The sequence below is a fragment of the Anopheles merus genome, unplaced genomic scaffold (genome assembly GCF_017562075.2).
Source record: "Anopheles merus strain MAF unplaced genomic scaffold, AmerM5.1 LNR4000048, whole genome shotgun sequence".
Lineage (NCBI taxonomy): Eukaryota > Metazoa > Arthropoda > Insecta > Diptera > Culicidae > Anopheles > Anopheles merus.
The window spans coordinates 48,311-59,159 of NW_024427628.1; the positions used below are offsets into that span (position 1 = coordinate 48,311).

The following is a 10,849-nucleotide window of genomic DNA, read 5'->3' on the forward strand; positions in this document are numbered from 1 at the left end:
TTTTTGTGGAAAGACATGGCCATCCAAATGTAAACCATTTTTACACTGACGGATCCTCATCAGAGCAAGGGAATTGGTTTTGGTGTATACAACACGTGTACCGAAGCATATTTTAAATTACGCCAACCATGATCAGTTTATGTAGCGGAGCTCGCCGCAATCTATTATGCCTTACTGTTGATAAATGCATGCCTTCCGGAACAGTATGTATTTTTTTCGGACAGCCTAAGTGCTCTTGAAGCATTAACATCCGTGAAGGCTATAAGAGTCCAGACTATTTTGTAAAAGAAATTCTAAAAGTCCTAAGCTCCCAGTTTGAAAAATCGTTTCGAATACCCCTGGTATGGTTGTCTGCTCATTGCGGCATCTTAGGAAACGAGAAAGCAGACCTTTTGGCCAAGAAGGGTGCTTCGGAATTCCCATCCAGGATATACTAGCTGGGTCAGACTGGAACCTTTTAAGGATCATCTTTGAGTTCTGCAGGGCTAACGGATTAACTGTGTAATATTTCTATAACAGAACTCTTGTGGTTGGCTGTGCATTGGTTGGTCGTTGTCGTTAACATACAATCTCACGCCGATGGCATGGATCGCGGGGATGCTATGGAGGGACTTGCTCCCTCGTAGCATCTTCGCGGTTTTTGGCAGCGGGGGGCGGTCATGTATCATCGTCGTGCGGCTTGTTCTTGCTGGCTGAATGAGTAATGTATCCCACTCCCACTCCATCTGTGTGTCTTTGTGCTACATGTTGTAAATCGCTAGTTTGCTTGTGATGAATGACTTTACGTGTGAATGAATGAATGAATGAGCGTGGTTTGCATGGATGTTGGGCATGGACGAAGTCCTTGTAAAGATAAACTCTACAAAAAGAGTTCTGCAAGAGTTCTCAAAACACCTCAACTCTGCTACCAGAGGCAAGAATGTAGAATGATGCAAACAAACCATCCCAAAGAGCCCTGGAATATGGATTGGATTAAGACCCCTGCAATGCCCACGGACAAGAGCGGACTACTTAAACGGACAAAAACGAACCAGAAGTGTTCGAGCAAGCCTTGGAAAATTTCTTTTCCACAGGATAATGACGAAGCATATGATCTCGACCTTTGCCACCTCCTATTGGACCACTCGACAAGGACAAGGATCGGATTTTGACAGCAACGTCCGAGCACACCCGGGATATGGTGCCCTTTTGCTCGAACAAGCTTTCTGGAGCCTTCACGAATACATAAAACACCGCTTATCTTAGAAAACCGCTTATCTCCGAATCCGCGTATAAGAGGTACCGTGTCGGGGACTACCCGTATTTAATAGTTTTTTGGGTCAGAATAAACACCAAAACAAGTCGAATTTCACGTTTCTCATCCAAATTGCAGATGACAAATGAATATTTTTGTTAACATAAAATTTTTAGAATAGACAAAGTTTTGATTGAAAATCCGTTGATCCACTTAGCTATTTATATAATACTTAAAAATAGCAAATTTCTAGCATCTAAGCGGTTTCAATTGGTCAAAAAAGCATTTTTTTTTTTGCATTTGACAATTCTAGGAGCTAAATGAACTGATTTGAACACATAAACTGTTAAATTTAGAAAACCGCGTAATGGTGCTATTAAATTTGGTATTAATAGCTATCAGATTTGGTAGCTATTAGATTTGGACGTGCGATTCGTCGTCGGACGTTAAATGTCAAATCCTTATAATATATTTATATAAAAAATAAATAAAATAAAATAAATCGCATCGGATCAGCGTTGCCACCACCCTTACTCAAACGGATTAAGCCCATTATACTAGAGTCCACTGTAAACATAGATTTGTTAGGCCAAAAATACACGGACCGAAATTTCGCTGACGCAGAATTTTTCCTGCTGAAAAATATATGGATATGACATTTCGGATAAGTTGCCGTTGACAGTTTATCTATGGGTTTGGCAGCAGGGACGTCGTGTATTCCGGTTCGTGTATCTACGGCCTTATATGGATATAACTAACAAATGTACTCACCATATCGCATGAATTTTGCTGTTCTAATTCTGGGTTGATGGAATTTGTATTTGATGTTAATAACATTGTGCCAGCGGGTGTGCCTTTATTAACACCATTGTTATGTAAATGCGAAGTGCCGATTGCCGCATTGTTTGCAATTATTACTGGTTTTCCACCAATATGTGCTATATTGAGGCCACCTGTATTCATCAAGCTAAAAGATTGGACGGACAAATTAAAGAACATCATTTGTGACAACTTCTGTAAGGTAAAACAGTAAAGCAGTACAGAAGAAAGTGATGGTTCGACAAACACAATTGCAGTTGCGAGAGTAAAAGTCTTTATATTCATCGTAAAGCAGCTACCATAATTGAATATGATTTACCTCAAAGATGATGTGCCTTTCAGCTTAGTTGAAGCAATGTTCCGGACCCCTATAATTTTTGCATTCTGTAGATCCGTATTATCTAGCGCTGTTTTCGTTTTACAAATGTTATTTTGTGGTTGTATTGTTGTTGTGGAAGTAATGGCACTGGAACTAAATGATTTTGGACTCTGAGCAGTTGTGAGAAGCTTTACTTGTGGTTTTTGTTTTTCAGAAGGTGAATGAACAGGTGGCGATGGAACCGTGTCTTCAATGGTATTGACCTCGCTTACATTTCCTTTCTTATTTGCAACAATAAGCGAAGCTGCAGATGGCAAAGACTCTGCAAAAAATAGACGGTAGTGAACGCATGAAAATCTCAAACGTACGTAAACTAGTGCTTCACATTTAATAAGCAATATCAACGGCTTTTATTAGACTTACCATTTGAATCTTGAGACGAAACAATTGTAAAGGGAATATCGTTTTTTCGACATGTTCGAGATGTTGATGCTACCGATATTATGTTTCGGGACTGAGGTAAAATGGTGTATTGTTGCCTTACACTTCCCAGCGATGTAGTCCCACTATTTGATAGTTCGTTCGAGGCTGATGTTGAAGTGCTTGAGCTTGCTGCATTAGAACTAGTCGTAAACTGTAAAAACTGTTGTTTTCCAGTTTTGTTGGTGCCAGTTATCTTCAAAAAAGTATTTAAACCCCCTGGTGAACTGTTTGTCGTGGGTGTAACACCTTGTTTTTGTAAAAGACTCTCCAATGGAATTAGTTGACCTGTGCTAATGCTGGGTGTTACGATTACTTTTGAACCAACATGTGCTGTTAAGTCATTTCGATGTTTATCCAAAACATGGTGGCGAGTTCCTTGGGATAATAGCTTTTCAGACAATCCACTTGGCGTTACTTCGGTCTTAATAACAGTCGTAGTTCCGGTAGCTGTTTTTAGTACTCGCATGGTAGAATTTGGGGTAGATGCGGGAGACCCAATATTATTTGTCCCGGAAATGGTAACCGTATTAGCTCCACACATCGTGCTTGCATTCAACATCCCTTGGGGTTCGATGGATGTGAGCATTGTAGAGTGATGCATTTTTATCATCTTCACACCAGATGACGTTTGATTTACGATGCTTGCTGAAGGATGTCCAGGAGAATTTGACGATGTAACAATTGTACTGACGGGTCTAATCGTCGAAATACAGTGAGTTTTCGCACGTGTAGGCGTAATTTTGACAAATTGGTGTGACAATTGTTTCACATTTGAAGTTGAATTGTGTTGCATTTTAAATGATCCTGGAACAGCTGTATGACTTTCCAACTGAAATGGTGAACCTACACCTACACATTGTTTCGCATCGTCAGTTGTACATACTATTTGTTTGGTGATTAAAGACTGTTTTTGATTTTGCGATAGAAAATTTTGAATTATTTGTTGCTGCTTTGCTGGCGTTAGAACGGACTGCTGACCTTTGGTAAGGGTGATAGTACTAAAAAGGTTTGCAGTGGGCCTTATGATTGGTCTATTGGTTCCACTTTCTGTTACAGTTGTTATATTAGTTGAGTTAGTCGGTTTAATGGCCACTACAGTTGGGACATTACTGCTTTCGCTGGCGGATGATGCATACGCCCTGGCGGAACTTAACATCATCTTTTGTGACAAAACAGTGGTCGCAGGATTTGATTGTAACATTGAAGATGAATTAGGACTTTGTTTTGAAGTCGATGATGTAACTGAAGAGCTATAATTTGGCTTTTCTATTGCGGTTGATATTATGGTACCACCCTTGATTGTTCGGATTGCATTTGCTGCAGAAGTAGTGGCAATCATAGAAGAACTGTTCATGGAAATTTGTGGTCTTTTTGCTTGTGTTGATAGTTGTGGAGATAACAAAGAAGTAGATTGCGCGCACGCAAATGTTTGATTTTTTTTACCTAACGTACCGAGGTTTGTGTTGTTTACCTGGCGGATGGATACTATCGTGCCGCCTATGGCAGAGCTAATTTTTATAGCATCTTTCGAAAACGAACATGAGGACGGTGTAATGATCGGTGATGCAGTTCCAGCAGATTGTACTAATATTGGCTTTGTATTCAGTTTTTGTAAATTATCCACACCATGATTTAAAGAAAAATCAGTCGCTGTACTTGTAACCATGGTTTTGGCAGCGGATACAACCGCAGAAACGATGATCTTTTTAGGAGATTGTGGAGAAGTATTATGTGCTGATAGTTCTGATGTTAAAGCTTCGTTGCCTGTTACTGTAATATGGTTTGATGCTACGTCCGCTCGATTAGATAATGATATTGAAGATTTTGGGATCTGAATTGTTCGTACATTGTTTCCAGAAGATGTGATTAACGTTACAGCATTGTACAATTTACTAGAAGATTTATATATTGTATCAGAGCCAGAGTCTGAAAGTACTAATTGATGATCTTGCATGATATTAATGGACTTTTTGGTGCGATCAGTTTGGCTCGGAGAATTGCTTGAAGATCTATTCTCATTTCTTGTGTCCACACATGATTGCTGGACAATGCTACTATCAATTACAGTTAGGGGAACTTGTTTTTTCAATAGCGATGTTGTCGACCGTGCTACAGTCACCGTGTTACCAACTATAGTTGTTGGAATATGAATAATAGACGTAGCTGCACTTAAATCTATGCCCGAATCCATTGCATTGATGATCTCTGTAGTATCATTCCGAAGGATTTCAACAGCAGAACTGACTGAGGCAACATTATCTCTACTGGGACCGGTATCGTCAATCTGATGCTGTTTAGCCAGGTTTGAAATTTTTGATGTCGCTGTCGTTAAACTTTCTCGGGACTGTCTTATCGATTTTCTCACAATCGATTTCTTGTGTTTGGATAATCCTTGGTATTGCATATGTAACCGCTCAAACTCTTGCTCCGTGCGGTTTCGATGTAAATAGATCCATATTTTTCGTTTTGCATCATATTTCACACAGGGATCGTGCTCAGTATGCATACGATCCAAAGCACCGCTGACAATGGTCTGCAATATTTGATCGGTAGCTGTGGGGGAGATATACTGTGAAGATTTCAATAGTTCACAAATATCTGCACGAGTGCCTTCGCCGTTAGGTAAACGGGCAGTTGCATCTCGAACCAGCGTAAGTATGGTAACGAAATTTGGGCGATTTGCGACTAGCATACTGTGTCCACGGGCCTTCGAAATTCCTGGAGCCTGTGTGTATATTCCTTTAACAGGTCCCACTACACTGTCATACGAGTGCTGTTTGTAAGTGAAAGCCATGTGCGGATTTTCATATCGACATTTTTCCTGTTCACGGAACCTTTGTATTTCCTCATCAGTAGCCTTTCTAACGCTCCAATCCGTAGGGAAAAGTGGTGGTGGTGGTGTCACCGAACGTTCACTAGCAGACCCATCCTCATCAGCTAGGATTGTCATGCTTGATAGCGATGATACAGAAGACTCATTAAATCCGATAGAAACTTCTCCGGCAGATGGCAATGCAATGGAGGACGATGTTGAGTAAGAGGCGGAAGATGCTAAACTTTTGGTACCGATGTTTGTTTTATTCTTATTCTTCGGTGAAACGGTGACGTGCATATTTGTATCAATTGGCAAGGTATTATTCAAACCAATAATATTGTTAGCCGTAATCGTAGGCATATTGTATTGTTTGTTCATTTCTTGTTTTCTGTTTTGCCAATATGTGCAAAGCGGAACTAGGCGACTATCAGCATCACGAGACGCACCAATCCATTGCAAAATATTGATAGCAATTTTGTGTTCTATGTACGGTACAAAATCTTCTGGTTGCTTTTGAAACTCTCCTGTAAGAAATTTCACTGCAGATTGAAGAGTCGAATCCCAATCCCCATTTTTGTTATATTGCTCAAACCAATCATTTCGTTCTGCTACAGGACTTTTTGTCCAAGCCTCAAGTTTTTGCATCAATTCTGACATAGTACAACGGTGGTCGGGATTCGAACAAAATAGATCGCGAACAACTGATAAAAAGCATGCATGAGTGCCATTACTCAACAACAGATTCATTGAATTATTGTCTCCTATGCTGGTATCCGATGCTTTTTTCGGTACGTCAGACTGTGCAACGCTATTCAAAACATTTGGATTTAGCGATGTAACAGCTGTCGGCTTTATAGAAAGTTCAGTTTCGTCTAATACATGTTCAGAAAAAGGCTTTAATTTCTCTACAGTATTAATAGGATCTTCACCATTTTCTTTAGTTTTATCATGGTTTGACGCTGCTATCGTGCCTTCTATAAACTCTTCATATTTCAAAGCAAGATGGTGTAATTCATTGTCCGTAGAATTTGATTCTGATGAATCATTTGGCAGTACGCTTTTCGGTTTCTGATCGGCATCCACTGTATGTTCTACTTTAATTTCAGTTATATCAATATCTCTCCTTTCTAGATTAAGACCAACCGAATGCTTTAAATCAGGCTGATCAGGAGAAGTTCGATGCATTCGGAATAGTTTTTGTGACTTGATCCTAGCTTTGATACTAATCGGATTTTCTTTTGCTGAATCTGAAATATAAACTTTTGGAAGGGGCAGAATTCTTCGGTAACCTGCAGCTATTTGTGTGCGGCTTACTACATCCTTTAATTTAACTCCATCGAGGTTCAATTCGGGATGATTAGGCTCTTCCATTTTACGCTTCCTATGCTGCACAAGTAACTTTCTATAATGATCTTCAGTGACAATAAACAATTTCGGAGCATTGAATATTGTTCCATCAAAAGTATTTCCACCCATTCCGTTGGAAGTATTAAATAAAGCGCTTTTTTTCGATAGAATATTTGTAAAACCTGATACACCAGATAAATTAGGGTGTCCAATTGTACGATTAGGGTGGCACGATTGTTCGCCTGATTGCACATTATATCCAAGTATTCTTCGTTGCTTTCGGACGGGAGCAGTTGGTAATGCTAGGAAGCATTCTTCTTCATCAGAAAGGCTCAATGATAATCCAGCTTCCTCAGATATGCTAACAATTTCACTTAAATATCGTTTTGTAGCAACAGCTTGGCATTTTGTCATAACTGAAGGTGCTTCGAAATCATACTCTCTTTGCCGACGTTTACGATAATTATCCATTACTCGGCCACAAGACAGTAACGCGTGATTGCTGATAGACTGTAGCTCACTAAACAAAGCAGCTTCGCGTGATATCATTACATTTTGCGCTAAACGACTTAGTCGCTGTAACTCAACCATTCGTCGGTCTTTCGTTGTAGATTTGGCTAAATTTTGTTGCAGTCTTGCTATGTCTACTCGAAAGTTTCCCGTCGATAGATTTAGGCGAAAACTTTCCATTGGTTCCTTGTAAAATCGGTTTAGTTCACGCGAAAACAAACCATGAACTACTTTCGTCGTTGACGAAAAATCATCTTTAGCTACCGGTAAGTACTTAGTCAATTTTTGCTGAGTGGCATTTGGCAGTACATCCCATAGCGAATAGGAAAAGAATTCGTTAAATATGTTACCATTTTCACTGAGATCTTTAGGTAGCATAAATTTGTTACTCAGTAGACTACTTCTTTCCAATAAGCTTGCATTACTCTCGTCAGAATCGCTTCCGGAGCTCGATGCATACACACTTTCCGTAGCCTTATAGATTTTAACCATGTTTTCTGTACTGGATTTCTTATCCATCACAAAGCGTCTTCCCATTATTTACCCTTTAAGCTGATATTTTTTAACGTTGGCAATTAGCACAATGCTGAAAGAGAATTCTCCCTGCAGTAAATTAGTATTATTATTACTGTATTGAATATATCTATTGTATATCTAAATTGAACATAAGTCAACAAATACAAACCTTAAAAGCACCAATGTGAATGTTTCCTCTAACTGATGATGATTTATGCGTAATCGTTGACCTTGTTTGTTTTTACTTTGACATTGGATACATTAACAAAGTATTTTCTGAAGACAATATTGTTATTCAAAGACCAAAGACTATCGTTAATAATTTTCACAACAAAGATTCAATTATGAACTTACAAAACTATTGTTTTATTCAGCTTCGTACCCAAACATAGAAAACACATTCTACTTCATTTTGTTTGACATACCGATTGTTTGTGACCAAAGTCTATATACTGGCGATCCTCGACATACACGGTTTGTCGGCGTTCTGGCACCAATCGAACAAGACGAACAAACACGACTTTGTGCGATAGACGCTCCATCATTGCCCATCCAACCCAAGTGACATTTTCTCGAAATAGTTTTCCCATATCTGCTCGATTAGTACTCGATACGCCTGAAATTGTGAATTTGTGTGTGATCAAGTGTGTTGAAAGCGCTAAGATTTTGTGTGTTCATAAATTAGACGTTCCTCTATCGATAGACGATGCCGTCGAGGTCATTTTTGATTCACAGCTATGGTTTTTTGATGGAAAAAAAACGTTATTTTATAAAAAATGTATATTATCCGTGTTCCGTAAATGTTCCGTGCAAATCTAGAAGAAAGTAACGAAAAAGCCGCATCACAGTTGATTTTAAAGGACTTTTTCTGAATTCCTTTAAACTGGTGCAGTTTTAAGGAAGTTAAAGGCTACAGTTTAAGGGAATTGCTCGAATTCCCGAATTTTCGTGCTCGAAAATGTCAATTGCCCAATCCGCCTTGAACTGATTGTGTGTTGTGTACACCTTGGAACATGTATATGTCGTGTATTGCGCGGTTGTGTGCTTTGATTGGTAGAGGGTAGGAGACGCGAACGAAAGTCCATAAAATTTATCCGATCGGTTAATATGCTCGAATCCACCGATGGAATTTGTTTTCCACCGCTGAATAATTTTTTCCACCGGTGGATAATTTTTTCCACTGGTGGATAACTCTTTCTGATTCGAGTAGCCATTGATTTTGCCTATCTGTCAATCACACTTTTGTTTACATTTAGAGGTGTTGTTTTTTTCGGAATGAATAAAATAGTAAATTTGACTTATTTACGGACCATCTAGTAAAGAATCCACACCAGAAATTGCCTTAGACAGTACTGACTGTTGGCCTGTTCAATCAATCTGGGAAAAGTGTAAAACGGGTGGTTGCCTGAACAAGTCTAGATGAAACAAAATCGTATGAACTGGAGGATGAGGTTTGAAACCTTTCTAAACTAGCCGCCTTCGCTGACCCTTGTTCTGTGCCATGTTCCATGTGTGCTCATCAACTTCAGCCACCGCGAACGTTGGATCCGTGAACGTCCGTATTTTACGCTCTCGTGCAAAAATATATAGAAACAACTCAGTATAATTATTCCGTGCAATAAGGAGTGTCCGAAACTGCTCACGATCTCTCACCCTCGCCAGTACATTATCCTGGCCTTAATGGCTGAAGCCTCCAAGTCATCTGGCCACTGAAATTTAAACCTACTACGCCCCCTCCGCAATGGCGCGTTAACCGGTACGCGGACTGAGCGGACATAAAGTCCAGCATAAAGGTGTCCCCCGAAATACAACTATATTTGGAAAAAATGTCCCAAAGAAAGGCGTAAGTCGAAGAAGTCGTATGTCGAATATCTATGAATATAACCCAAATAGCCTGCTCGTACTCCATAGCTGATTTGGGGCTGCTTAACGAAAAATCGTTCCGATGTCGTACTTTGTGGCTGATTAAAAGATAGACGGTACTTTGCGGAACTATGGAGCTTTTTAACAGGCACATGGTACTCTTTGGAACTTTGCGGCTGATTAGCACTATGTGTAGGGTTGATGGTGGAACTTGAAGGCTTGTTAAGAAAGCGTACCGAACTTGGTGGAACTTCATAGCTTTTTAATGCATGACATCGGTTCAAGGTGGCTCTTGTCAAAGTGTCAAAGACGGACGCCGGCAATAATCTCATTGCTGCTGCACAAGTTAGATTCGTTAATTGAAGAATGAATATTGAGTGAAGTGATTGTGAAATATCAGTAAATTGTGTAAAATTTTGTGTAATTCATCAATACAAAGGATTTAAAAATATACATATGTGTTTAAAGGAAACAAATCTTGTTGTTTATTTCATCTATGACGCTTGCTTGAAAATAAAACACAAAGAAAAATAATCCCTGGCATCGTGGCATAAGGAAGCTGCTTAGGCGCTGTTTGAAAGACCCACATAGAACTTTGATGCTGTTTATCTACTGCAAAAGGCGAATTAGACCAGCGATCTTTAGCGTGCCAAAATGAGCTGCTTAAGCAATTCTGGCTATTTGGGAAAGTTTATAACCGAAGTTGAAGAGTTGGAATTTATGATATGATGTATTTTATTTAAAATAATGTTAGATAATGTAATAATTTTATTTTAAAACCCTTACTTCTTCTTTTGGCTCAACAACCGTTGCCGGTCAAGGCCTGCCTGTACCACACTACTACTTGTGGGTTTGGCTTTCAGTGACTTATTGATCCCCCCATAGCAGGATAGTCAGTCCTACGTATGGCGGCACGGTCCATTTGGGGCTTGAACCCATGACG

General features: G+C 39.5%; 1 protein-coding gene across 1 annotated transcript in view; it reads right to left on the reverse strand.

Moving 5' to 3' along the window:
- Window positions 1-8,496, reverse strand: part of LOC121601251 — a 36,272-nt gene extending 27,776 nt beyond the window's left edge. Inside the window, exons 1-5 of the mRNA XM_041930068.1 lie at window positions 8,398-8,496; window positions 8,213-8,319; window positions 2,796-8,113; window positions 2,373-2,694; window positions 2,006-2,201 (exon numbers count right to left, since the gene is read on the reverse strand). Coding sequence (XP_041786002.1) covers window positions 2,006-2,201; window positions 2,373-2,694; window positions 2,796-8,064 — 5,787 coding nt within the window. The 5' untranslated portion in view covers window positions 8,065-8,113; window positions 8,213-8,319; window positions 8,398-8,496. The remainder of the gene's footprint in view (window positions 1-2,005; window positions 2,202-2,372; window positions 2,695-2,795; window positions 8,114-8,212; window positions 8,320-8,397) is intronic.
- Window positions 8,497-10,849: the final 2,353 nt, after the last annotated feature.